The following is a 27,712-nucleotide window of genomic DNA, read 5'->3' as shown; positions in this document are numbered from 1 at the left end:
GCCGGGGACCTGTGGCTCACGCCTGTAATCCTAGCTACTCAGGAGGCTGAGATCTGAGGATCTCCATTCAAAGCGAGCTGGGGCAGAAAAGTCCATGAGACTTATGTCTAATAAACCACTAGAAAACCAGAAGTGGTGCTGTGGCTCAAGTGGTAGAGTGCTCACCTTGAGCTGAAGAGCACAAGGACAGTGCCCAAGCCCAGAGTTCAAGCCCCATGACTGATCAAAAAAAATTTTTTTTTCAATTTAGAAATTCTATTCCCTGATCTGTTAGCAGTTCCATTTAGAATAGTCTTAAAGAGAGAGAAATGCAGATTTTTTTTTTACAAAATCTCAGATCTTAAGAGGCAGCATTCTGAGGATACTGGTTCGAAGCCAGCCCAGGTGGAATAGTCCAAGAGACGTGATCTCCAGTTAACCAGCAAAAAAAAAAAAAAAAAGCTGGACTGGGGGGTGTAACTCAAGTGGTAGAGTACCAGTTGTGAGCAAAAAAGCCAAGTGAAAGCATGAGGCCTTGAGTTCAAGCCTCAGTGCTTGCCACACACACACACACACACACACACACACACACACACACACTATATCTATCTATCTATATATAGAGAGAGACATATACATATATACATATACTATATACAAAAACAGTATATATACTATATGTATATATGTATAGGGGGTCAAGTTACTATACATACTAATTAACACTTTAGAAAATGGAAGGTTAGGGTACCTGTCCCAGAACAAAATGGCAAAGAAAAGTAAGAAAAGCCTTGATGAACTGCAGTTAAGCTCTGGAATCTCTGAAAAACTGAGAAGAGTGGATATTTAGAGGAGAAACAAAAAAAGCTAGGATTCCAATTTTCCTTCCACTCATTCTTAAAGCCTGGCCTCACTTTGTTTCTAGTAGCCTCATGTTAGAAAACTCACCTCCAAAATACAAGCTTCGCTCACAGACTACCAAACCCACACTAAAATGTGTTTAGTGCCTGGGTGTGTAGCTCAGTGGTAGAGTTTAGCATATAGAAAACCCTGGAGAGAAACGAAAGGTCCTTTAAAATAAATCAACTTTGCTAATGAAATCAACTTTGCTAATGGTCTATGCAGTTTACAAGTACTTCTACCACTTGCTGTCACTCTTGTTCTTAAAATTTTTAAAGGATAATTTCTTTAAAACCCTTTCTCTGCTTACATATTTGCCAGAATTTTAAAGTGGCATGGGTGGTTCTCATTTAAAATCTGTGGCAGTGTGTCACTAATCAAACTTTATGGATAAAAAAATTTTAATTGGTAGTGCAAAGGCTCTTCTAAGCTGCATTCTCATCCCTGACCCCCTCCCATTTCTTTACTGACTTCCTCTATTTAATCATCTCCTCTTAACACTGAAATGAAGGCTACAGAAAATCCAGCACCTAACATGCTTGGTGTACAAATTTAAAAAAAAACAAAAAACTGTCAAAGAACTCTAACCTTACTGGATGGGCACATTCATGTCTTAAAACTAAAAAGTTTTGTGTTTTCCTAAAATTACAATTTCCAAAGATAGTCTCAGATTCATGAAAGACGGACTTAAAAATTCTAAAAAAATCAACACAAGGTATCTAAAATAGCTCTTCTAAAGTTTATGATGTTTTCATTTGTTATGATGTCTTTAATTTGTTCCTACTCTCCTCTCAGATTCACCAATATAAAATTGAGTTTGTGTTGTACTTCTGAAATGAGTATATACATACTAATCAAGTATCAGAGTGGTGAAAACATCTTGTTTAAAACCCTGTTTACCTTTGGGAAAAAGGCCAATGGCCATATTTTCTATCTTTTTTTTATTTCTAGGGAAACAAGGGAAACTCCCTACACATCACTTCCAAGGCTGCATATTATGATAGGGAACTTGTAGTTTTGTTAATTCAGTAGGCATTTTAAGAGTGAGTATTTTGGACTGGTAGTGAGAGCTGGGGAGGGGTATACAAAGTGGGGCAAGGGCATAATCCCTGGCCCTAAGGAGGTTACAATGCAAATGGAGGAGCCTAGGCTCGGAACTTGGAACAAAAGCAGTGGCTGCATAATAATGTGCTGTTGGGATGGGGGATGGGAATTAGAAGCCTGGTTACTAGGAAAGCAGTTTCCTTGAGGTGAGAGTTTAGGCCAGCCTTGAAAAGAGGCTGACTTGTAATGATTGTGGAAGTGAAATCTAGGAGACTTTCTGCTTAGAAGATAACCATCTTTCCTGATTTAAAGGTGGGAAGTGTCTGAAGTGTGGGAGACTAAAAAGGGACTAGTCTATTAGTGGTCCAAACTCAACTTGGGAAGCTGATTTTGAGGCTATAAGAGGTAAGTGTGGGCACATGGGCTGGTGATGGTGGGAAGGGAAAGAGGCATTTTTATTGTTGTTAGGGTAAAACTTAGATATCTGATAAGATGGGTCAAAAACAAAAGGAAACTTAAAGGAGAAAGATTCTGAGATGGCAATGTACAAATGAGATGGCAACAGAAAGGTCTTGGGCCACAGTAAACAAGCGAGAGCAATTTAAGTCTTGTTAGAGGAAGATCAAAAGCAAACCGATGGCAAAGAAATTTCATTATTAATTAATAATTTAAAAGAAAATCTATTGCCAACACGACTAATAATTTCTTACCTTAGCTTTTGCCCTCCCCTCTTTGAATACCTGTCCTTAGCTTGTAATCAAGACATTTTATTAAGGATATTCCATTCACCCCCACCTATTCCTAATTCAGCTTGCTTTTCTTTCATTTTCTTCCCATGATGCTTTTAGTCCTTAAAGACCAAACTAACTGCCACGCCACATTTTCTTTGCAGCCATTGGAAATTTTCCTAACTCTGAACTCCTGTTAACTAGTCAATTTCACCATGGGGCAACTTATTTTCTGACTGGAATGCTCAATCACTGGGTTTCACTCTAACTCTTCAAGACAGTTTTTATGTTTAAGGATGCTTATTATAGGAAACTTAAAAAAAAACCTAAAAGTCACTTGTAGTCTTACTACTGTTGTTAAAGTTTTGTATCCTTTCCAAGGGCTGTTCAATGTGTAAATAAAACTTAAAATTCAGAATACAAAATTTATACCATTTATACAGTTATGGAACTTTTGCACTGCTCAATATTGAACCAGCCCTAGCCCTTGCACATGCTTGGCACATGCTCTACAACTGAGCTAAATCCCCACTCTAATACAGTTGAGTGTCCTAGAATACTAGCAGCTTTACTCAATCATATTAAGATGATGGATGAAGCTGTTTTTTGGGTAATCCTTGTTCTCTGGCATCTTTTCTTCTCAATGTACTTTTTTCCCCTTTTTATCATGAGGCTTGAATTCAGGGACTGGGTGCTGCCCCTGAGCTTTTGTGCTCAAGGCTAGCTCCACTGCCAGTTTTCCAGCGGATAAGTGAAGGTAAGAGTTTCCCAGACTTTCTTACCCAGGCTGCCTTCAAACCAAGATCCTGAGATCTCAGCCTCCTGAGTAGCTAAGATTACAGATAAGAGCCACCAATGCCCAGCTTCAATGTATTTTAAAGTTATTATTCAATCCACCTCAATTCTCATTCACCTTCCTCATAGTTTGGGCAGAGGTTTAACAACTTTCCATAGTTTATTTGCCATTAGGCAAGTGTCTACCTCAGTCCAATACACTGTTGCAAAGGGAAGGATTATGTAGCTCATAATGAAGAACCTCTTGGAAGCATGGAAGCAAAAGTTGGTCTGGCCTATCTATCCTTCAGCTATTGTTTTCTGAGATGATAAATATATATTCTGTCATGAATATAACCCATTTTCTTAACCATTCCTATAGTGCTAAAGGAATAGGTTCTGATTTTCACTATCTTAAATAACATCAACAACCTAAGCTATCTAAGTTTCAGGTATTATCTCTTGTATTTCTACTAATAGGATCTCCCTCCACCTCCCCAGTGCTAAGGTTTCAACCCAGGACTTGCTCTAGTACTGGCTTGCAACTAGTCTTGATACAATCTGCCAGATAGCCTTTCAAAGTGAACTTGTAGCATTATAAAAGGAGAATAAGAGGATGACTTGTCGTTTTTCCTTTCAATGAACTACAGAGGAAAAAATGTGAGAAATACTTAAATTTGACAAAAATTTCCTTTTGAGAGAGTCCTTCAAGGCTGAGAATGTAGTTCAGTAGTAGAGTACTTACATGAGACCTGTGTTAGGGTGGCAGGTGGTTGGGTGATTGGGTTGGGTAATGCTTTCAGTGCATTTTAGATGTCCACATGGTGGTTTAGATGATAACAGTACTTTATGCCTTTGTAGTGGAAGGAAGGCACTAGAACAAATTAAACTAAAATATATAGGAAAAAGTAGGGGTAGCTGGGTGCTGCTGGTGGCTCACGCCTGTATTCCTAGCTACTCTGGAGGCTGAGATCTTTTTTTGGGGGGGGGCGGAATGGTCCGGTCGTGGGGCCTAAACTCTGGGCCTGGGCGCTGTCCCTTGGCTCTTCAGCTCAAGGCTAGCGCTCTACCACTTGAGCCACAGTGCCACTTCCGGCTTTTTTCTTTTTGCTTATGTGGTACTGAGGAATCGAACCCAGGGCCTCATTCATGCAAGGCAAGGGCTCTACCACTGAGCCACCTTCCCAGACCCGAGGCTGAGATCTGAGAATTGTATTCAAACCCAGCAAGGGTGGGAAAAGTCTGTGAGACTCTAATCTCCAATAAACCACTCAGAAAACCAGAAGTGGCACTATGGCTCAAGTGGCAGAGCCTTTGTCTTGAGCTGAATTGCTGAGGGACAGTGCCCAGGCCCAGAGATCAAGCCCCATGACCGACAAAAAAAAAGAAAAAGAAAAAAAGTAGGGGTTTAAATTACTCCTTATCTTTCATGTTTATTTGCATAACTACGTGTGTGTATGTATGTGTGTGTGTGTGTTGGTCCTGGGGCTTGAACTCAGAACCTAGGTACTATCCTTGAGCTGCTTTTGCTCAAGGCTAGAACTCTACCAGTTTGAGCCTCAGCCCCATTTCCAACTTTTTAATAGTTTATTGGAGATAAGAACCTCATGCACTGCTTTTATGTATAAACTGGGTATTTTTTTCAAATATGAATTATGTTACTATTTTTATTTTTACTTTTGCCAGTCCTGGGGCTTGAACTCAGGGCCTGGGCACTGTCGCTGAGCTTTGGCTCAAGGCTATCACTCTACCATTTGAGCCACAGCACCACTTCCATCTTTATCTGTTTATGTGGTACTGAGGAATCGAACCCAGGACTTCATGCATACTAGGCAAGCACTCTACCACTAAGCCACATTCCCAGCCCTATTCTGCTTCAAAAAATAAAATGTGCCCGTTCATGGGCTTGAACTCAGGACCTAGGTGATTTTGGCGATTATCAGTCTCATGGACTTTCCTGCCCAGGCTGGTTTCCAAATCTCAGCCTGCGGAGTAGCTAGGATTACAGGTGTGAGCCACCCGTGCCCTGCTTGCTATGCCACATTTTAACTGGCCATTTCTCTTGACGAAAAAGTATTTGAAGAGATCAAATGACGCTATCTTGCTTTTATTATGTCTTCATTTGATCTCTTCAAATACCATTGGTCATTATTTTCCACCTCATACTACTTTTAAGATGCTCTCTTGAATATAACCGTTGATTTAAAGATGATGAACTCCCAGTTCGGTTTTAGGACCACGCTGCAGGTTGGTCGGAGGTATAACTAGCTCAGAACTGAGCAAAAGGCCAGAGCTGTATAACTCTGAATGCATTTCCTTTTTATGTACCTGCAGGCCCCACTCCCCGCCCCCATCTGTTTCCACCTTTGCAGGGTGCGCTTCGTTACTTTAAACTGGGACTTGGCAATTCTGGGGGACTTTGGACAGGCCTTAAATCTTACTTCCCAGGAGAAGCCCAAGTCCGAGCAGGCATAGGCACGGCAGCGGCTCCTGAGGGGGGGAGTTTTCTGGAAGCGTTTCTGTGCCTCCAGCGAACTTGGGGCAGATTTGACCACCACCGAACTGGCGTGCGTCACGGCTGGAACAAGTCCAGCGTGTGTTGTGAGAGAAATTCTAGGAATAGCGAAGCGCGAGGAATTGTTTTGCATCCTAACGCGTAAGAAACCTTGAATGCATTTACCTGCTGCGGGTGACGAGGCCGCCCGGGAAGAAGGCCTTTGCCGGCACGAGGAGCACGTGCCGGGCGTGGGGGAGAGGCCGGTGGCCGGCGCTCCCTCAGGTTAGAAGCGGCGAGGGGGCGTGGTCGCCAGAGGAGCGTGGCCTCCGGAGGGGCGGGGCCGCGTACGTCACCGCTGACGTACCGCTGGAGCGGGCGTCTGCGGTCCCCCAAGTGTGGGACCCCGGGGGGTCTGGAGTTAGCGCTGACATGGCTGCCCCGGCTCGGGGTGGTGAGTGCGTGAGGGTCGCGCGGCTACGGCGGTTGGCGGAGCGAGGCTCCCTGTGGGAGCAGACGTGCGACGGGAGCTCCCGGGCCCGGAGACACCTGGCGGAGTTTTCCCGCCGCGCAGGGCGCAGGGCGCAGGGCGCTGGGCGCAGGGGGGGTCCTGAGGGAGGGAGAGGGGGCTGCGGACGGACGCAGGGGCCGAGACGAGGGGGCGCGCGAGGAGGCGGCGGCGGCGGATCCGGAGAATTCAGAATTGGCGCCTCTGGGAAGTTTCGGTGGGTCATGTGATGCCCGGGCCAGTGGGGGTCACGAATTTGGCGGTCACGAATGCCCGGAGATGCTCCCAAGGAGCGGTGTTCCTGGGACCCTGGCCTGGACGGGGGGGGGGGGGGGGGGGGAGAAGACACTGGGGCTTGCAGGGTGCGCGGCCAGGATCTGTGCCCGGCGACTGCGGGTGGGATGCAGGCTGGGGCGCTGGGATGCTCGGCGCCCGCAGCGCCCTCCGCACCCGGCGGTGGGACCGGCGCAGACGTTCCCTGCGGGGCTTTGGCCGTGTGGGGCGGGGGACGGGGGAGAGCCTCTAGGGCTGGGTCTGGATGGAGGTGCTTCTCCCACTCCCTGCCTTCCCTCCCGCGCTGCCGCTTAAAGACGTCTATTCGCCAGTTCCGAATGGTTCACACCTGTCATCCGTCCTTCTCTTTGAAAAGGCTGGTATCTGAGGTTCCCAGTTCGAAGCCAGTCCAGGCAGTCCTTGAGACTTTTTTTTATCTCCTTATAACCACAGAAAGTGGATCAAATGATAGAGCGCCAGCCATGAACGGAGTGGGGGGAAGAATGTAGGTACAGCGCGCCTAAGCTGTGAGTTCAAACCCCAGTAGCTCCGTCCCCCACCCCCACCCCTACACAAAAAGACGCTCGCTTGGAGCTTTGGAATACCTGTTTCCAAATAAACCATTTCTGCTGTCCTTGGAGGGGAAAGAATTGCTAATAGACCTAACTTTTTTAAGGGAAGATACGTGGATGAAGATGGACAAGTGACTGCTGGAGTTTAAAAAAAGGTAGTATAGATACACACACCCCTGTCCCCTCATACTGCCATTTAAAAGAAAGTGAAGGGCTGGGGATGTGGCTTAGTGGCTTTCCCTAGGATGCGTGAAGCCCTAGGTTCGATCCCTCAGCACCACGTACACAGAAAAAGCCAGAAGTGGCTCTGTGGCTCAAGTGGTAGAGTGCTAGCCTTGAGCAAAAGAAGCTCAGGGACAGTGCCCAGGCCCTGAGTTCAAGCCCCAAAACTGGCAAAAAAAAAAAAAAAAGTTTCAAGGTCAAATTTGAAGTGATGTAAATTCTACTAGTAACTGGGTCATTCCTAGTCCTTTTGAAACTGAAAGTAAAACAGCTTGGTAACTTGGAAGATTGTATTTTCCAAAAACTTCCTCCCTGTTTTAAACATCAAACTGCTGAGCTGTGAAATGCACAAGGAAATACAATCTAAAGTCCTGCACTACTTGTATTCCTGATCTGTTAAGGTCTTGCAGGGTGTAAGTGGGGGTGAGAACACGTAATCTTCAAAATCAGCGTCTGGTGCAAACAAGGAAATTGCTATATGATTTTGCTGGCATCAGTTTTGCCTCCAAACTGGTGTTAATGTTCCCAATCTCCATCAGATTCAGTATTTATCCAAAAGAGGTGAAACTTTGTATTTTTGGAACCCTAATCGTTTTGTCCTTAATTTAGCACATCGGGAAATTTTAAATTTTAAACATTTTGGTATGAAATTCTTTCCATTTTTTTCTGTAGAGTTTTGTGATTATGCAGTAAATATCTAATTTTTTTCAATCAAGTACTTATTACTGCAGACTCTCAAAATGGAAATTGAGACATTCTGATATTGTACAAGTAGTTATTATGTAGCTTAGAAAGTTAAAATGTATCTACCTAATTCTCTGTCCTCTTTTTTTTTTTTAAGCAATACAGTTTTCTTTTCGGACTAAAAGAATAAAATATAGATACTTACATACAACCAAACTTGCCCGCTACACTTACATTACTATTTTGGGTTGTCGTATTGCAGAGAATTTTCTGCTACTTGGATTGTCTGAGGGCAGAGTATCCCTAGCACCAGCACCACATTAGCTGTTTTAAAGTGAAGGAAAATTCCCTGCAAAGGTTTAAGAATGTTTATTGAATTTGGTTTTGGAATGGAAGAAGCACAGAGAAAGGCATCCTGGCTTTTTTTCTAACAGAAAAAGATGTTTCCCTACAGAATTAGGCAGAACAAACATGGTGCCAGATTCAAATGCAGCTACATGATGAAGATGAGAGAGGCTGGACATAGGCTTAGTAGTCTAATGAAAATAGGAAGTGAATCTTCCAATCATCCTGACTTAAGAATGAGGGATAGTTTTGCCATAAAATAGGAAGATTCTACAAAGATTGGCTTTGGGGCAAAGAAAAAAAGATCATTATAAAAACAAACTAAATTCTCAGCCTTTCTGGACATCATAAAAACTTAAGAATTAACTTTTTCAGAAAAATGCTGACAAGGATATTCTTGGTAGACTAATTCAGGAATGTACTATGATGAATAAAAAGTGAAGATGCTTTATACACAGAAGCACTTAAACTCAATTTACTGTATTTTGTGGCTTTAAAAAATGTTTTCCCCATTGTTATAAAGTTATAGCTGCAGTAGTTGGATGTATATTTGTTGGCCTTATAAGTAGGGATGGAAATTCAAATAACCTGGAGACAGACCTTAGTCTCAACTTTATCTTCAAATATCTTCAGCTAGATTCAGTCTGTAGAAGAAGCATGTTAGAGACATAAGGAAGGTTTCAGGAGAAAAAGTTGTTTTTTTTTTTTTTTGGGGGGGGGGTCCAGTCGTGGGGCCTGAACTCTGGGCCTGGGTGCTGTTCAAGGCTAGCGCTCTACCACTTGAGCCACAGCGCCCAGGGCCTCGAGCATGCAAGGCAAGTGCTCTACTACTGAGCCACCTTCTCAGCCCTCAGGAGAAAAAGTTTATCTTCTGTTGTTTAATGAGATTTAATCAAGATCTGGGTAATTACACATTGTGTTTCTAACAGAAGGAAGAATAGCCACCGAGGCATTTCGGGATAAAGGAAAGGAAATACTTCATGATTGACATGGAGGAGTGCCAGAGTACATAATAGACATAATAGCTTTCTTAAGAGTTTGAAAACCCATTGTGTTCATTTCCTTCAGTAATTTGCTCATTCAAAAATATTGAACCCCAGCCCGGCGCTGGTGGCTCACCCCTGTAATCCTAGCTACTCAGGAGGCTGAGATCTGAGGATCGCGGTTCAAAGCCAGCCCAGGCAGGAGAGACCATGAGACTCTTATCTCCAATAAACCACCAGAAAACCGGAAGTGGTGCTGTAGCTCAAGTGGTAGAGCGCTCGCCTTGAGCTGAAGAGCTGAGGGACAGCGCTCAGGCCCAGAGTTCAAGCCCCATGACCAGCCAAAAAAACAAACAAAAACAAAAAAAAATATTGAACCCCATTCTATATACCAAGCACCACGCTGACCCTTGACATTTTGTCTAGGACAGGAAACTATGGTATTTCCATGAAATAAATGGAAAATTAGAAACTGATTATAAGATGTGGGTAGGGTTTACCCTAATACTCCAAATTATGGATAAAGCTATTTGCATTCTTATCCAAATAGATGAAGCAAGTAGTTTACAATTGCTAAACTGTCTCCTACTGAAATTACCATTTTATCCTATATTTGATGATTGAAAAGGACAAATCTTCCATCTTTTAATAGTGTTCAGAGGATTTGTTTACATTGCTGCTACTATAAGAAAGAATAGATATTGTCTCTATTTAAATAGAAATTCAACATATCTGCGTTAAAAGCATCCCTCTGGAAGGTCTTGAAGTTTTTTGTTTTTATTTTTGTCGGTCGTGGGACTTGAACTCTGGGCCTGAGCGGTGTCCCTCAGCTCTTCAGCTGGCTACTGCTCTACCACTTAAGCCACAGTACCACTTTCTGTTTTCTGAGTGGTTTATTGGAGATAAGAATCTCACAGACTTTCCTGCCCAGGCTGGCTTTGAACCTCGATCCTCAGATCTCAGTTTTCTGAATAGCTAGAATTATAGGCTTGAGCCACCTGTGCCCAGCTGTTTTTTGTTTTTGAATCCAGACTAACTTCCAACTTGAGATTCTCTTGCCTTAGCCTCTCAAATGCTGTAATTACAGGCTTGTATCACCATGACCAGCTTTCAGAATTTTCTTCAGTGACATAAAGATTACTGACACAATTTTATATTTTATGTACAGTGGTTTTTTGTTTTGTTTTGTTTTTTTTTAGTTCTGGTGCTTGAACTCAGGGCCCAGAGTTTTAAGTTCCATGACGGACAATAATAATAATAATAATAAAATAGTTCAAACCAGGTGCCAGTGGCTCATCCTGTAAGCCTAGCTATTCAGGAGACTGAGATCTGAGGATCACTGTTCAAAGCAAACCTGAACAGGAGAGTCCATGAGACTCTTTTTTTTTTTTTTGTCGGCCGTGGGGCTTGAACTCTGGGCCTGGGCGCTGTCCCTCAGCTCTTCAGCTCAAGGCGAGCGCTCTACCACTTGAGCTACAGCGCCACTTCCGGTTTTCTGGTGGTTTATTGGAGATAGGAGTCTCACGGTCTCTCCTGCCCGGGCTGGCTTTGAACCGCGATCCTCAGATCTCAGCCTCCTGAGTAGCTAGGATTACAGGCGTGAGCCACCAGCGCCCGGCTCCATGAGACTCTTATCTCCAATTAACCACCAAAAAGCTGGAAATGCAGCTGTGGCTTGAAGTGCTAAGAGCACTATTCTTAAACACAAAGCTTAAGGACAGTACCCAGGCCCTGAGTTCTAGCCCCAGGACTGGCATAAAAACAAAAATACTAGTTTATCTCTCAGTTATATTAAAAAAAATTCAAAATGTGTTTGTTTAATAACAAAAGATAGGGGCTGGGAAGGTGGCTCAGTGGTAGAGTGCTTGCCTTGCATGCCTGAGGCCCTGGGTTCGATTCCTCAGCACCACATAAGCAAAAAGAAAAAAGCCGGAAGTGGTGTTGTGGCTCAAATGGTAGAGCGCTAGCCTTGAGCTGAAGAGCTGAGGGACAGTGCCCAGGCCCAGAGGTCAGGCCCCACGACCGGACCAAAAACAAAACAAATCAAAAAAAAAAAAAAAAAAACAGAAACAAAAAGAATAACAAAAGATATGTGGGAAGGGACTAATCAGTTGAGAGTAGAAAATAGTGCCATAATTTGAAGGGTCTACTATAGTAAGTTTTAAATTTGTTCTTGTATTCAAGATTGTAAATAGCTTTCTAATAATGGTAAAATTCTGCCTGTAAGACATTAAAAATTAATACAAAATGTGCATGATATATGATGATGTGACAGTATAAGCTATGAGAGAAGTTCTTGATGCCACACCTTCACTCTCAGCTTTTTTTTTTTTTTTTTTTTTTTTTGGATCCGGTCGTGGGGCCTGAACTCTGGGCCTGGGCGCTGTCCCTCAGCTCTTCAGCTCAAGGCTAGCGCTCTACCACTTGAGCCACAGCGCCACTTCCGGCTTTTTTCTTTTTGCTTATGTGGTGCTGAGGAATCGAACCCAGGGCCTTGAGCATGCAAGGCAAGCGCTCTACCACTGAGCCACCTTCCCAGCCCTACTCTCAGCTTTTTAGTGGTGAATTGGATATAAGTTGCTCATGGACGTTATTTAATGCCCAGGCTGGCTTTGAACTGCAATCCTTAGATCTCAACCTTCTGAGTATTTAGGATTATAGATGTGGGCCACCATTATCCTTTTTGAAGTATATCTAATAGACTCATAATCAATTATAGCCTGTTGAAAGTTGAAGGACCTTGCTGTCATCCAATAGATTTTTTTTGTTACACCTGCAATGAACAAAGGAAATTTGTAGACTATATTTGTAGAATGGAGAAAGTTGTACGGTAGCTTCTTCACTATCTTTCTGATCGGTTTTTACTTTAAATGTATACAATTAATGTGTTTGTTACTTTTAGAAGTTTTAAATTTTGGATTAATAGAAAATACTTTATAGTTCTGTTACCTTAGGATAAATACAGTCTTTCTAGTAATTTTCTGAAACAGCAATGATTAATTGCTGTTTCCTTTTTTGTCCAAGTCCAGGACTTAAATTCTGTACCTGATGCTTTTGTTCAGTGGCTAGTGTTCTACCAACTGTGCCATGCTTTCTAATCCCAAATCCTGAAAGTTCTAATAAAATTTTTTTTTTTTTTTTGTTGGTCATGGGACTTGAACTCTGGGCCTGGGCGCTGTCCCTCAGCTCTTCAGCTCAAGGCGAGCGCTCTACCACTTGAGCTACAGCACCACTTCCGGTTTTCTGGTGGTTTATTGGAGATAGGAGTCTCACGGTCTCTCCTGCCCAGGCTGGCTTTGAACCGCGATCCTCAGATCTTAGCCTCCTGAGTAGCTAGGATTACAGGCGTGAGCCACCAGAGCCCGGCTCTAATAAAATATTTTTTATTGTGAAAAAGCTGTACAGAGAGGTTAAAATTACATGAGCAAGGTAATGAGTACATTCCTTATCAAGCATTGTTGCCTCCTCCTTTGTTTCCTCTTCCCATCTCCCCCTCCCCAGCTCCCCCTAATAAAATATTTTATTTGCCCAGAGTTTAAACCACAGAAAATTTTAAGGGACAAGAAGTAAATTTAACATGTATACTTGAGATGTGTATGCATGTGAGGGTGGGGGACTGGACCACTTTAAGTCCATAGGATACCTGATGTCTAAAAGGCAGGCTTATCACTTGGGGAGATTTTACATAACAACTTTTTCTTTGCAGCTTTCCTGAGGTTTGAAGATGGAATCTGCAAGTACCACTGAAATTCATACTGTCTTATTACCCTAAAAATCTAAAGCATTGGGAATGGTTCATATGGTCTCAGTGTTCTTATAATTAGGCCTTCACCTGTACCCTAAAATTTGTATTCAGTTTATGTTAAATTAATGAAAAATGTTTTTAATAGATTACTGGTTTCTTCTTCTTCTTCTTCTTTTGTCATTGTGGGGCTTGAACTGAAGGCCTGGGCACTATCCCTGACTTCTTGCTCAAGGCTAGTGCTTTACTACTTTGAGCCACATTTGGCTTTCTGGTCATTGATTCAGACATAAAAGTCTCACAAAATACTTTCCTAACCAGGTTGGCTTCAAACTGTTATCCTAGGATCTCAGCCTTCTGGGTAAGTTACTAGGATTACAGGCATGAGCCACCAGAAGCTGGCTACATCCCATTTTTAAGAAAGGAAAATTTAATTTTGGAAATTGTCTCTCAAACTGTTGGACAAAAGGAGCGAATCTTATTCTAATTGAGTTTAAAGTGGTCACTACTAGATGGTGACAAAATTAAAAGCAAAAGCTTTTTAAAGGAGCCTCACTAGAAAGAGTAAAGTTGATGAGAGATTAGGAACGTTATAAGCAGCTAAAAATTATGACCGGGAGCTCATTTATATTATCTTTGGAAAAATGAAACATTATTGGCTGTTTTTGTTTTATTAAACATGGGCATTTTTTTCTGCTTAGTTTGCAGATGCTTCAAGTATTGTGAGCAGAGACTTATTTGGATTATGTGTTTCTCGGGTAGACTAAGTAAATACTAGCAATGGATAAATGCAGACACATTGAGCAGTTGCAGCTTGCTCAAGACCATTCCATCCTCAACCCTCAGAAATGGCACTGCGTAGACTGCAATACATCAGAGTCTATTTGGGCATGCCTCAGCTGCTCTCATGTTGCCTGTGGACGATATATTGAAAAGCACGCAGTCAAGCACTTTGAAGAAAGCAGTCATCCTGTTGTTCTGGAGGTGAATGAGATGTATGTTTTTTGTTATCTCTGTGATGATTATGTTCTTAACGATAATGCAGCCGGAGACCTGAAATTACTACGAAGTACACTAAGTGCAATCAAAAGTCAAAATTATCACTGTGCCACTCCTAGTGGACAGTCTACAGATACAAGTGATGATTCTTACTTCTTACCTGACGGCACCCAATCTATGCTCCAAAATGAGGATCGGATGTGCACTGCTCTTTGGCACAGGAGGAAGATGCTCATGGGTAAAGTCTTTCGAACTTGGTTGGAGCAGTCACTCATTGGGAAAAAAAGGATTGCTCAAGAAAAATTTCACGAGAAAGTGGTAGCAAAGAAAGAAGTGAAGAAAAGACATCACGAATTAGACCATCAAGGGAAAACAGAATTGGAAAGTATGCCTCCACGAAAGAGCTTGCGTTTACAAGGGTTGGCTCAGTCCTCCACAGTAGTAGTGGTTCCTGTTCAAGCACCATCACAAACTCCAGCTTCACCAGCAAAAGACAAAGTGCTATCTACCATAGAAGGTACAAGAGGTAAAAGGGTCAGTGACTCCTTAGTTAAACGAAGGCCAATGATAACTCCTGGTGTAACAGGATTGAGAAATTTGGGAAATACTTGCTACATGAATTCTGTTCTTCAAGTATTGAGTCATTTACTTATTTTTCGACAATGCTTTTTAAAGCTTGATCTGCGCCAATGGTTGGCTGTGACTACTAGTGATAAACCAAGATCATATAAGCATCTGCCTATCACAGATTCAGTAGTGTATCAAGTGAATAAAGGCCAAGAGAAAGATAGAAGCTTGGTTTGCTCCAGATATCCAAGTTTGCCATCAGGACTGAGTGGTGGAGCATCAAAAGGCAGAAATATGGAACTTATTCAGTCAAGAGAACCAAGTTCACAATACATTTCTCTTTGTCATGAATTGCATACTTTGTTCCAAGTCATGTGGTCTGGAAAGTGGGCCTTGGTTTCACCATTTGCTATGCTACATTCAGTATGGAGACTAATTCCTGCTTTCCGGGGCTATGCCCAACAAGATGCTCAGGAATTTCTCTGTGAACTTTTGGATAAAGTACAATATGAATTAGAGACAACTGGTACCAGGTTACCAGCTCTTATCCCCTCTTCTCAAAGGAAACTTATTAAACAAGTTCTTAATGTTGTAAATAATATTTTTCATGGACAACTTCTTAGTCAGGTAATGGATTTCTTCAAATTTTATCTTGGGAAATTAATAAAGTGAAAATTTACATATTCTCTATATAACCAGTGTGTTTGGGCATGGATCATTTTCACATCAGATTGATTGCTTTTATAAATGTATAAAGTACTCATTTACAGTTCTTCATGAATCACTGAAAATAGTTCTAGGTTTATGAAATCAAAAGCCTGTGGAGGGAGAGTCAGGAAACAACTTTGTAGGTTACTAATACAATAGTCACTTTCTAAGGGGCTAAGAAAAGAGTGTTTAATCCTGGAGTGAACAGCCTTCTAGACACTGTTGTACTGAGAATGATATGGTACAGCCTAGAAACAAGGAATAGTTTAGCCCTGGCAGACTTCCTAGAGAGATTTAAGATAAGATTCATCTAGTTCTAGTTCTCAGATAGTTCCTGACAATGTTGATTTCTTGTTTTGTTATTTTAATTCAAGAAATTCTTCAAAAGGTCAGTCAGTGATGTTACTGAATTCCCAGATGAACCACCATAAGGAATGTATGTCAATTTGTTAATATCTAAAGTCTATATTTGAACTTGCTTCATTATTTAAAGAGACTTGTATGAAAGTTTCTTTGTATTACTTCATGCTGTATGTAAATTATTAACACATAAGTCTGTCTGAAATTAAATGCAAAGTTGGTAGCATTAAATCCTTCGCCAGTTACTATATTGCCTCTGTAAGTTGCAAGAAGTTTATTTTTCCACATGTGAATAGCTCCTCTATTTCATGTTTTGTTCTGTGTTTGAATAGGGGTTTTAATGTAATATTTGATTTAAGTGGGCATATGATTTATTATTTTATAGGTATTGTCTTTTTTAAAGTTATCAGCTGGCAGAGCTCCAAAATCTGTATAACAAAAGCATATTAATAGTATTGTATATATATTAATATATACTTATATATTAACATTTCAACATATATGTTGTATTTATATTATATATATCATATGATATAAGTATAATATAGTATAAATATGTTAAAATATGAATACATAAGATATATTGTACACACACACACATATATATATATATATATAGAGAGAGAGAGAGAGAGAGAGAGAGAGTATTGTAGTTGTACTTTGTATTATGGTTAAGGGTTATAGTTCAGTGGAAGAGTATCTTGCCAAAAAAAGAAAGTAGATTGTGGTAACAGACTGGGATTGGAATATGAAAAATCACTGAAAGATGAGGAAGGAAGAGGGTGGCAAACATCAAGCCTAATGACAAATAACATTAAACGCATATAAGTATATGCTATATAATATAAAGATTATGTTTACTAAGCTATAGTTTAATTTTTATTTATTTTGGTACTGGTACTTGGGCTTGAACTCAGGGCCAACACACTGTCTCTTAGCATTTTCCCATACATCTGGCAATCTAGCACTTGAGCCACAGCACTGCTTCTGGCTTTTTGGTGTTTATTGGAGATCAGAACCTCACAGACTTTCCTGCCAAGTTGGTTTTGAATCCTGAGTAGCTAAGATTACAGGTATGAGCTATTAACACCTGGCAATATAGTTTGAATTTTTATCTAAAGTCTAGATTGGACTGTTATTGGAACTTTTTTTTGTCTATCATGGGGTTTGAACTCTGGGCCTGGGCACTTTTCCTCAGCTCTTCAGCTCAAGGCTAGCACTCTTCCACTTGAGACACAGTGCCACTTCCTGTTTTCTGGTGGTTTACTGGAGATAAGAGTCTCACAGACTTTCCTGCCCTGAGGCTTTGAACCTCAATCCCTAGATCTCAGCCTCCTGAGTAGCATGAGCCACTGGCGCCTGGCTGTTATAATAACTTTTTGAAGGTCCATCCGTGGAAGCCTGTCAATAATAGTGAGTTTAAGGACACTCTTTTCAAAGGAAAAAAATTAAACTTTCCTGATAAAAATATAAAGTGGTTATCCAGACTAACAAAATTGTATTTTCAAAAGAAACCCTTGGGGCTGGGAAGGTGGCTCAGTGGTAGAGTGCTTGCCTTGCATGCATGAGGCCCTGGGTTCGATTCCTTAGCACCATATATGCAGAAAAAGCCAGGAGTGACGCTGTGGCTCAAGTAGTAGAGTGCTAGCCTTCAGCTGAAGAGCTGGACAGCACCCAGGCCCAGAGTTCAGGCCCTATGACTGACCAAAAAAAAAAAAAAAAGATGGAGAAAGTCGGGTGTCAGTGGCTCATGCCTGTAATGCTAGCTACTGAGAAAGCTGAGATCTGAGGATCATGGTTCAAAGCCAGCCCGGGCAAGGAAAGTCCGTGAGACTCATATCCAATAAGCCACTGGAAAACCGGAAGTGGTGCTATGGCTCAAGCAGTAGAGCGCTCGCGTTGAGCTGAAGAGCTGAGGGACAGTGCTCAGGCCCAGAGTTCAAGCCCCACAACCGACCAAAAAGAAAAGCTTATTTACTAGTAATGGCCTCAAGAGAAAGGAGTTAATGTTTTTATGTAAGAATTGTAATTTGAGAAACTAATTTTTTATTTACAGGTTACATGTCTTGCATGTGACAACAAATCAAATACCATAGAACCATTCTGGGACTTGTCACTGGAATTTCCAGGAAGATACCAATACAGTGGAAAAGACACTTCCTCCCAGCCATGTCTAGTTACTGAAATGCTGGCCAAATTTACAGAAACTGAAGCTTTAGAAGGAAAAATCTACATATGTGACCAGTGTAACTGTGAGTAGAGATTGTATATTCTTTGTGTGTTTCTAAGATTAATAGGGAAGGTGGGAGAAATTCCTTAAATAACAGCTGTGAATGTGAACTACAGTTGATGGGAAGAAATCAGACTAAACATTTCCGCTTTTCATTTGATATTTATGAAGTGTTTTTTGCCTCATTGATGACATTAAACATTTTTTCTTGATCCTCTAGTGAGTTGTAGAAAGATGGGATTCATAAAATAAAGTGAGATCTGATGGGATGCTAGTGGCTCACACCTGTGATCATAGCTACACAGGAGGCTGAGATCCAAGAATCATGGTTGGAAGCCAGCCCAGTCAGAAAAGTCTATGGGACTCTTAACTTGAAGTTATCACCTTGGAAATGAGCTGTAGCTCAAGTGGTAGAGTGCTAGCCTTGCGCAAAAGGAGCTTAGAAACACTGCTAAAAAAAAAGAAAGAAAATGAAGTCTGGGGATATAGCTTTAATGATAAAATGCCTGTCTAACAATATTGAAGACCTAGGTTTGATCTTAGGTACTAAAAATAAAAAATTGATATGTGGAGCAGAATAAGTAGAAAAAAAAAGTAGTAAGAGGAAAGCATGCTATGTAGTATAAAGGCTTTCTGAAAATATTTTGCTTCAGGTTAAAACATTTATTTGTGCTATGCTGGGGCCTTAACTCTGGGCCTGGGCACTGCCCCTCAGCTCTTCAGTTCAAGGCTAGCACTCTACCACTTTGAGCCATTACACCGATTCTGGCTTTTCTGCTTATGTGGTGCTGAGGAATGGAACCCAGGGCCTCATGCATGCAAGGCAAGCACTGAGCCACCTTCCCATCCCTGTCCTTCAACTTTTCCACTCAGGTCTAGTGCTCTACCACCTGAGCCACAGCTCAACTTTCAGCTTTTGTTGTGTGGTCACATGGAGATTAACCTAATTGGAATATCATCCATTTCCTGTCTGAGCTGGATTTGAACCTTGATCCTCAGATCTCAGTCTCCTGATTAGCTGGGAAGGCTTGTTTGATTGGTGGGAGAGGGGAACGGGTCTCACTTTTTAGCCTGTGCTGTCCTCAGACTTGCTATATGGCCTAACCTGGCTTCACATGAAGTAAGGAAATCTTCTGCCTCTGCCTCCTAAGTGATGGCACTACATGTATAAGTCAACATGCCCAGCTCTAACAGCAAATTTTTAAGAGTTGGGAATGCTATAGTAAAATCCACTTTTAAGTGGAAAGCAATGCACTTATTCCTAATCTATTCATAATTACAGGATTATAATTAAAATCATGTATTTGTTTTCATGCTTACTAGCTCGTAAATTTGTTTTAAAATTTTCTTTATAAAGAGCAGAGGTGTTTATATCTAGCAGTGCCATGCCTGTTCATTCATGCTTAAGTAAAAAAAATGTCGTTATCTCTTCCTTAGACCTTTAAACTTGATCTTCATTTTTTATTACAGCAAAGCGTAGAAAGTTTTCTTCAAAGCCAGTTGTACTCACAGAAGCCCAAAAACAGCTTATGATATGTCACCTTCCTCAGGTTCTCAGACTACACCTCAAACGATTCAGGTTAGTAGTACCAGTTGCCAACCAATTATACATGTCTAAATTGGTCATTCCTTTTGCTTCAAAAATATCAAAAGTTAAAGGAATACATATGATGGAAGAGGGTAGTATTTACCCTCTTTTTGATTTAAGGGAGAAACTGGCCATTGTTTATAGCACACACACTATATTCAGCAATTAACTTTATCTTTTTATTTTTTGAAATGGGATCTTGTCATAGCCCGGGCTGACCTTAGATTTGTAATCCTCTTGTCTCCCCTCTGTTGAGTGCCAAGATTACAGGTGTGTACCACTGCACTGTCTCAGTAACTAATCTTGTGATCACTGTCCCTAATCATGATTAGATCCCTAACATTTTGATCTGCTAAATGTTTGTAGATTTATATCTGCTTGCAGTATTTAATATTCTACATTGTCACTTTTTAAATAGGAATATTTGACCCTATTGTTTTGTGTTTGGAAATATTTGATAAAAGGAACCAATTCAAAGCAATGTGTGTGTGTGTGTGTGTGTGTGTGTGTGTTTTGCTTTTGTACTTTTTGTGCAGAGCCTGAACTCTGGACCTTGGGTTCTCACTCAGCTTTCTTGCTTACAGCAAATCTCAGTTCATACATTGTGTCTTTAGGGACATTTCTAAAGTTCCACCATGTAACCATCTATCACGGAATCCTCCTTTTACATAACTGCAAAAACTTATCTGTAATTAACTGATTTGCATAATTTCTCTTATACCAGTAGAATAGCAGCAAAATAATCATTTCTTTTATTCCCATATGCCAGGTCCTAGAATTACGCTTAGCAGTGTCTCAAAATATTAAGTGAATAAATGGGATATTTAGAGAAGCAGGAACATTTTAACAGAGGGAGCAGTATGAATCAAAGTAAAGAGAAGGGAGTATTAGGTTATACAATAAAGACTTCATGAGAAGTATGGTGAGCCCTGATATTGCGTATAAAGTAACATGAAATGAAAACAAGATTAGTTAGGAGGTTAATAGTAAAAAGGGCAATTGAGAGCCGAGAGGTGAGAATATAAAGATTCTGTAAAAATACATTGGAAAGGACTTAAATTGATGTTACTTTAATGTTCAAACTTTCGGTAACCACTTATTTTGGTAACCACTATTTAGACTTTTCATGGATGCTGCTTTAATGTGTGGTGTAGGCATACAAAAGATGTAAATGGATCCCATGGCTGAAACATAATCCTACCTACTTAGGAGTCTGAAATCTGAGGGTGGCAGTTCAAAGCCAACTCAAGCAAGAAACTCTAGAAGACTCTAATCTCCAGTTAATCAGCAAAAAGCCAGAAGTGGAGATGTGGTCCAGGTGATAGAGCATTAGCCTTAAGAAAAAAAGCTCAGGTACATCAAGGATAGTGTCCAGATCCTGAGTTCAAGCCCCAGGACTGGCACACACAAAAAATCACACCAGAGATTCCAATAGTTTTTGAAACTATAATTTAGGAAATGAGAGGAAGACCAATTATTTCACAATATCACAGATATGGGATATGACTTTCTAGTCTAAGAGAAAGCACAATTTGCATGGCTTACCTTTAGTAGTTCCTACACCATTTTACATTGTCTTATTTTCTGAAACCGGTCTATATTCCTCTTTCCTTTCTCACATATTATCTGAACTTCATGTTTTAGTATTTTCACACTGTTTTTATGTCTTTTCTCTATTCTGAATGAAATTAGTCTCTTGAAAGAACTATCATATATGATATGATCTTTCCCTCTGAAATACTTCCTGATAGTATGTTTGTGATACTGTGCTTACTATATCCAGTAATGTCAGTACAGGAGGCATTATTTGAATACTGTCATTAATAGGTATTTCAATGCAAATGTGACACACAGGAGGTCATTACACCCCTCCTCCCCCACTGCCCCTTTCTCCTTTTTTTCACTTTTTTTTTTTTGTCGGTAGTGGGTCTTGAACTCTGGGCCTGGGTGCTGTCCCTCAGCATTTCAGCTCAACGCTAGCATGCTGCCACTTGAGCTACAGTGCTACTTCCCATTTTCTAGTGGTTTATTGGAGATAAGAATCTCCCGGACTTTCTTGCCCAGGCTGGCTTTGAACTGTGATCCTCAGATCTCAGCCTCCTGAGTAGGATTACAGGCTTGAGCCACCAGCGCCCAGCAGGGCTATAATTTTTTAAATTAATTTTTACCTGTAGTATCTAATCACATTTAATTACAAAAGTTCAGTAGTAAAGGGTTTGTCAAGCATGCTTAAGTCCATGCATTGAATCTACAATCTCCAGCCCTGCAAAAGAATTAGAAAACTTGATTAGACCTGTTAGGAAAATTTTCCTAAATCCCTTCATTTCTACTTAGTTCAGGATTTTAGGAACACACAACACACACACACATTAAATTTTGTATATATGTCTTTCGTATATATGTGTGATTGATTTTTGTGTGTGTACTGGGTACTAGGGCTTAAATTCAGAGCCTTGTGCTCTTAGCTTTTTGCTAACTGCTCACACTACCACTTTGGCCACAACTTTAATGCTTTATATTTCACATTCTAGAATTCTCCTTTGGTATTCCTCATTACTTTGTTCTGGCTTGTTCACAGGTGGTCAGGACGTAATAACCGAGAGAAGATTGGTGTTCACGTTGGCTTTAAGGAAATCTTAAACATGGAGCCCTATTGCTGCAAGGAGACAATGAAATCCCTCAGACCAGAATGCTTTATCTATGACTTATCAGCTGTAGTAATGCATCATGGGAAAGGATTTGGCTCAGGACATTACACTGCCTACTGCTATAATTCTGAAGGAGGTATAGATAGGAAAAATTATGTGCTTGCTGGTCCTGGGGCTTGAACTCAGGGCCTGGATGCTGTCCTTGAGCTGTTTTGCTCAAGGCCAGCGCTCTACCACTTAAGCCACAGATCCTCCTCTTTTGACTTTTTTTCTTGGTGGTTAATAAGAGTCTCACAGACTCTCCTGTCCTGGATGAGATCTGAAAATTTCAGCCTCCTGAATATCTAGGATTACAGGTGTGAGCCAACAGTGGCTAAAAATTACTTTATTTTGAATTAGACTTGCAAAGTTGTGCTCATGCTTTATGATTTCTGAGTGGCCACTGAATCATCTTAAGCACAGCCACCTGACTCCCCCCCCCCCCCCCCACTCATGACTTCTGCAGACTATACTATTTTCTGTAGGTTTGTAGCACTTTGGGGTATAAATGAAGGTAGTTTTGTTAAAGTAAGAGGATGAGACTTTTCTTAGTATACTTCCAAGAGCAGGTCTTATGTTTACTGTTTTATTTCAGAACAAGGCCTCTAATGAACACAAAATGATCATAGAAATAGAACAAATTTTTAGTTCAAATTTAACCTATATAAACTGTCATTTGCCATCTCTATCTCTTCTAGGATAGCTTAATTCTAGCAAGTGATGGGAGTGAGGTTTCACTTTTTTCTTCCCATTTTGATTAATATTGAACAAGGGATGAACATGCAATCCACAAAGGAATTCAACAGTAAACTACTAAGAATTGTTAGAAAATTACTTTTTGTAAAACACCACTTCTAACATTGTTTACTAAACATCCCATGTCTATGCTTTCCCTCTAGGCTTCTGGGTACACTGCAATGACTCCAAGCTAAGCATGTGCACTATGGATGAAGTATGCAAGGCCCAAGCTTATATCTTATTTTATACCCAGCGAGTTACCGAGAATGGATATTCTAAACTCTTACGTGAGCTCCTGTCTAGTAACCAACCTCCCAGTGAAGAAGCTGATACCTCTTCTAATGAAATCCTTAGCTGATCTAAAGACAGTGGGGCTTTCTTCTTGTGATTTGTATATATCTTTTTAAAAGGGCTGACTTACAATTTTGAGCTTCATTGTTTTTTATACTTACAAATCAGTGCACACTACATTTATACATTTTTGTATTTAACTACAACAAAACTTTTTTACAGAGACAAAGTATAAATATATGAATGTCATCTGCAGGTAACTTAGGTTTTTACAAGTATTTGGGAGGTTTAAACTTTGTGTTTACCTCAGACTAGTGTTACCTCTTTTTATTTTGATATCTTAATTTGCCTCAGATCATGAATTGTGCAACCCACTGAAGAAATTCAGGTGACATCATTTTATATACATTTGATATTTCTTTTGTAGCTATTTTCTATACAAATTCTAAATAGAAAATTAGACACTTATGTCTAAACTCTCACCCCTCCCACACACAACAAAACCAATTCTTTTAGGCCATTTGTATATTGATGTCACCTTTGCTCCTTAAAAGGAAGTTAAACTGGCATATTGACAGTTATATTCAAGGTGTCACCCGAATACCAATCAGACTGATGTTCCTGAGGCTTTGTACACCATGGGGCTGAATTTGGTTAGTGGAATTTGACTTAAAAATGTATTGCTCTACAAACTTATTTGGCATAGTCAAATTAAAATGGCAGATTTACAAATGGTTTATTTAAATGAACTTTGGAACTGTGTACATTAAAAAAAAGTGGCTAGGACTTACTGATGATTTGTTTGCAGCATTAAGGTTCTAAATGTCATTAGCAAGCCAGTATACTATACAAGTATAGCTTATCTTGGATAGTTACGTTGATAATATTAGATCTCTTAAAGCAAGCTGTGTAGCTTGAGATTTTTAGTTCAAAGAAATCTTGAAGAGAAAAAGCACAGGACCAAGATTATTGTTCAAAACTGGTACCTGAGCTATACACCTGGCATGTTACTGCTCTAAAGCCTGGCTCATTTATTTACTCTTGCTAAGATTATGTGACTACTGGGAACCTTAGAAAAACGAGCATCAAGCCGTTTTTAAAAACATTAAAAATCATATAAAACCTCTTATTAAATACAGCGGGACACTCTTTGCTTTTCTGTATCTCACCCTATCTCTAAAAGTCCTACTGATAACTGAATTTAGAAAGGGAGACTCCACTAACTTCTATGGATCAGCTGCATTAATCACTGGAAGATCATTTGTCCCTTTATTCTTAAGAGTTTATTTACAGCTTGAAATATCCTGGAGAATGCTATTCACCGCTAGTGTTCATCTGTATTGTCAAGTGTAAGTTTGAAAGGAATGTCTATTATACCAGTTTTGAGTTTCAGATAAGTTACCAGGGGCAACTGATAGCATGATATCACTGAACAAATGATTTGTGCCAAAAATACAGCTGGAGTATTAAATGGCTAGGCTTGAAAATGCTCATTTACTGAAGACCTATGTAAATTGTTATCTCAACTGTTACAACTCATTAAAGATTTATGTGGTCAAAATGCCTGAGTCTAGCCTTTAATTTTAAGGATTTTATTTTTAGCATACAACACATTTAGCACTTATTTTAATAGGATTTTAACAACTTGAGGCTATCATTTATAATGGTATAGTAGCTTCCATTTATTTCAAAGTAGAAATACATGGAGAAGAAGTGATTTTAATTCTGTAAACTAATACCTATGGAGGAGAATATGTTGGGGGTGGTCAGATATATGGGAAATCTGTACTATTTTCCACTAGATGTTGTCAGACCTCAAACTGCCCTAAGAAAATCACCTTAAAATACCAGCCTAAACGATAAACCCTAAACGATAAACATAGATGTCTTACTAAACAGCTCAAATCTCAACATGGGTGTCTACATTCTGCTAAATTGATCTAACAAAAAAACAACATTTTTTTGGTTGCAGAATAATTTACTAAAGGCACTATTGTTAAAACATCTAATAATTTGTTGCCAATAAGGTACATCACTGTAAACATAACAAAATGACATCAAGATATACATGGCTAGTTAGGCAAACAATACAGTCTTAATTCTTAAGTGACAGCTTTCCTATTTACAAGATTATATTCCTTCCAGCCATATGCAGGGACAGAGTGATGCCATGTCTTCCAAAAGTTTCAGCTTGTCAAAAATCACTACTGCTAGAAAGACCTATGAAAGCTCTAAAACTTAACTTGGGTCCGTTATTAACACCCTGGGCTTAGAAATCAAGCTCCTTGCTTTGATATTCCTTCCAAAGCACATAAACAGATTCAAAACCCCAAAAGAAGATTCAAGCCTTGTGTGCAAAGTGTGAATTAGTTGAGCTTTGCTGTTTACACAGCATCACAGAAAATGGAGAAATTATTCAAAGGTAGCTACTGAACATTAGCACCATAAAAACAGCTCAGACTGCTAAAAACTAGATTGCTTTCCCCAAAAGGTAACATTTATAGCTCAGATGCTGAGAGCAGCTTCCCAATGTATCAAATGATCTCCTTATATAAGTCATATGTCTTCAGTCAAAAATGTTAAAAACAGCATCCCAGAGCAATAAAATCACTGTGCTAAAGAATATACAAATTAAGGCTTTACCTTGGCACATAATTCTGAAATTAGGTTGTAGAACATTCCTAACAAATCACATATAATTGAGAGAACCAGTGGTTGGGCTCAGTTTGAACAAGCAAAATGTTTTGTTATAATACACAAATTAACACTTAGATTCTGTATGGAGGATAAAGGTTGCCTTCTAGAACACCAACATTTGTGAGGTTAAGAATTCAAACATGGCCTGGGAAGGTAGCTCAGTGGTAAGAGTGCTTGCCTCACATGCATGAGGCCCTGGGTTCAATTCCTCAGCACTACATAAACAGAAAAAGCCGGAAGTAGTGCTGTGGCTCAAGTGGTAGAGTGCTATATCCTTGAGCTGAAAGAGCTGAGGGACAGCGCCAAGGCCAAGTTCAAGTTCAAGCTCCACAACGAACCAAAAACAAACAAAACATTTAGTTTACTGGTAGAAAAAGCCTAGTTTCAACTTAGCCTCTTTAACTAGAACAAGACTTTGCACTTTTTGGGTCCAATGCCTTGTTTATTTTTTAGTAAGTTGAGTAGATTTCCTGAAAAATACCAATGAATACATAAAGTGCTGAAATGCTCATGTTTACTAAAGTGTTCTAGGTTGGCACAATGTTTGTACTATGTTGTTTTAATTAGTACATCATCTCAATGACAGAAAAAAAAGAAAAGCAACTACTAACTGTGGTTTATGAAGACAGAATATTCCAAAAGCTATATATTTGTGTCTGAAGGAAAAAGACTATTGTACTTTATGCACATATTATTTTAGCCACCATGCCAGAAGTCTTGGTGTAGAAATCGACAGTCTGGCTAAAAGGGCCCTACTTCCCTACATTGCTACTTCCTGCTCAGAATTATAACCACAGACATTGAAATGTAGCTCTCAGATCTGAAAATGTCTTTATTTTTTAGAAAATGGATTCCAGGAAGGTTAAAAAGCAATACCAGAGGGCAGAGGTGCAAACTGGATGTAGTCATTCAAAGCATTCAAGTAAGAATATGGCAATATAAATATCCAAAAAGCATGTTGTAGGTGTTTAAAACAAATCATTTCTAACTAATTTGAGCTTTCCTAGACAGGGGAAACAGTTAACATTTGAAAGTCCTGAAAGCTTTTCCTTGGCTAATTACATTAGACTGTTTGCCTTTGATCAAATTCCTTTAAATATGGATAGAAGTATTACACAGGTCCACTGTTAAAACAGATAACATGTTGCGAATTAATTCTGGTATAAGGTACTCCAACAAAGCTTAGAAAACAAGGTGTTGAGGTGGATTTGGACTAAGTTTAATAGTCATCTCCTCTGCTGACAACTTCTTTACAAGTTGGACGCAATAGTATGGTATGTTCAAACTGTGCTGTATATGATCCTTTAATGTCACATAATGGTGGATATGGATCAACAATGCCCAAGTCACACAGATTCTTCAAAGCCATTAAGTATTTACTTTCTCCCAAGCGATCGAGCCATCTGCGACAGAAGGCAAGGGTGCCAAAGTTTTCATTGATGACATTTAACAGGTGTTTTGTTCTTGGAAGCCTAAGAGGAGAGAGTAAGATTAATAGCAAGTTACCAATTCATTTCCCCCACTATGAAAAACTAAACCTTAGCTGTATCTTCACTTGTAATTAAAGCTCAAAATTTTCTGTAGCTCTTTCAAATAATT

General features: G+C 40.0%; 2 protein-coding genes across 5 annotated transcripts in view; one reads left to right on the top strand and one right to left on the bottom strand.

Moving 5' to 3' along the window:
• Positions 1-2,153: 2,153 nt before the first annotated feature.
• On the top strand, positions 2,154-24,971 carry Usp44 (ubiquitin specific peptidase 44). Of its 4 annotated transcripts, none has more exons than XM_069990279.1 (6): positions 2,154-2,328; positions 13,950-15,441; positions 17,939-18,134; positions 19,583-19,691; positions 22,279-22,484; positions 23,287-24,971. In XM_069990279.1, exons 2-6 carry the CDS (start codon positions 14,029-14,031, stop codon positions 23,481-23,483), a joined length of 2,121 nt encoding a protein of 706 aa, XP_069846380.1. In that variant the 5' UTR covers positions 2,154-2,328; positions 13,950-14,028; the 3' UTR covers positions 23,484-24,971. The 4 variants fall into 4 exon arrangements, with proteins under 4 accessions (XP_069846380.1, XP_069846390.1, XP_069846387.1 ...); XM_069990289.1 differs by having other exon boundaries at positions 2,164-2,235; XM_069990286.1 differs by lacking the exon at positions 2,154-2,328 and adding an exon at positions 6,569-6,644.
• A 1,166-nt stretch (positions 24,972-26,137) lies between these two features.
• The window catches only part of Metap2 (methionyl aminopeptidase 2), a 28,263-nt gene continuing 26,688 nt past the window's right edge, over positions 26,138-27,712 (bottom strand). Inside the window, exon 11 of the mRNA XM_069990371.1 lies at positions 26,138-27,585. Coding sequence (XP_069846472.1) covers positions 27,333-27,585 — 253 coding nt within the window. The 3' untranslated portion in view covers positions 26,138-27,332. The remainder of the gene's footprint in view (positions 27,586-27,712) is intronic.

Source organism: Dipodomys merriami, unplaced genomic scaffold, assembly GCF_024711535.1.
Source record: "Dipodomys merriami isolate MVZ:Mamm:240054 unplaced genomic scaffold, mDipMer1.0.p SCAF_10, whole genome shotgun sequence".
NCBI classification, from domain to species: domain Eukaryota; kingdom Metazoa; phylum Chordata; class Mammalia; order Rodentia; family Heteromyidae; genus Dipodomys; species Dipodomys merriami.
Note: the sequence above shows the minus strand (reverse complement) of the source record. Positions and strands in the feature narration are given on the sequence as shown.

Excerpts from the sequence above, each read along its gene's own strand:
- Usp44 (XM_069990279.1), top strand. The coding sequence starts at position 14,029 with ATGGATAAATGCAGACACATTGAGCAGTTGCAGCTTGCTCAAGACCAT. Across the intron at positions 19,692-22,278 it reads CTACACCTCAAACGATTCAG|GTGGTCAGGACGTAATAACC; the intron begins GTTAGTAGTACC and ends GCTTGTTCACAG. Across the intron at positions 22,485-23,286 it reads CTGCTATAATTCTGAAGGAG|GCTTCTGGGTACACTGCAAT; the intron begins GTATAGATAGGA and ends CTTTCCCTCTAG.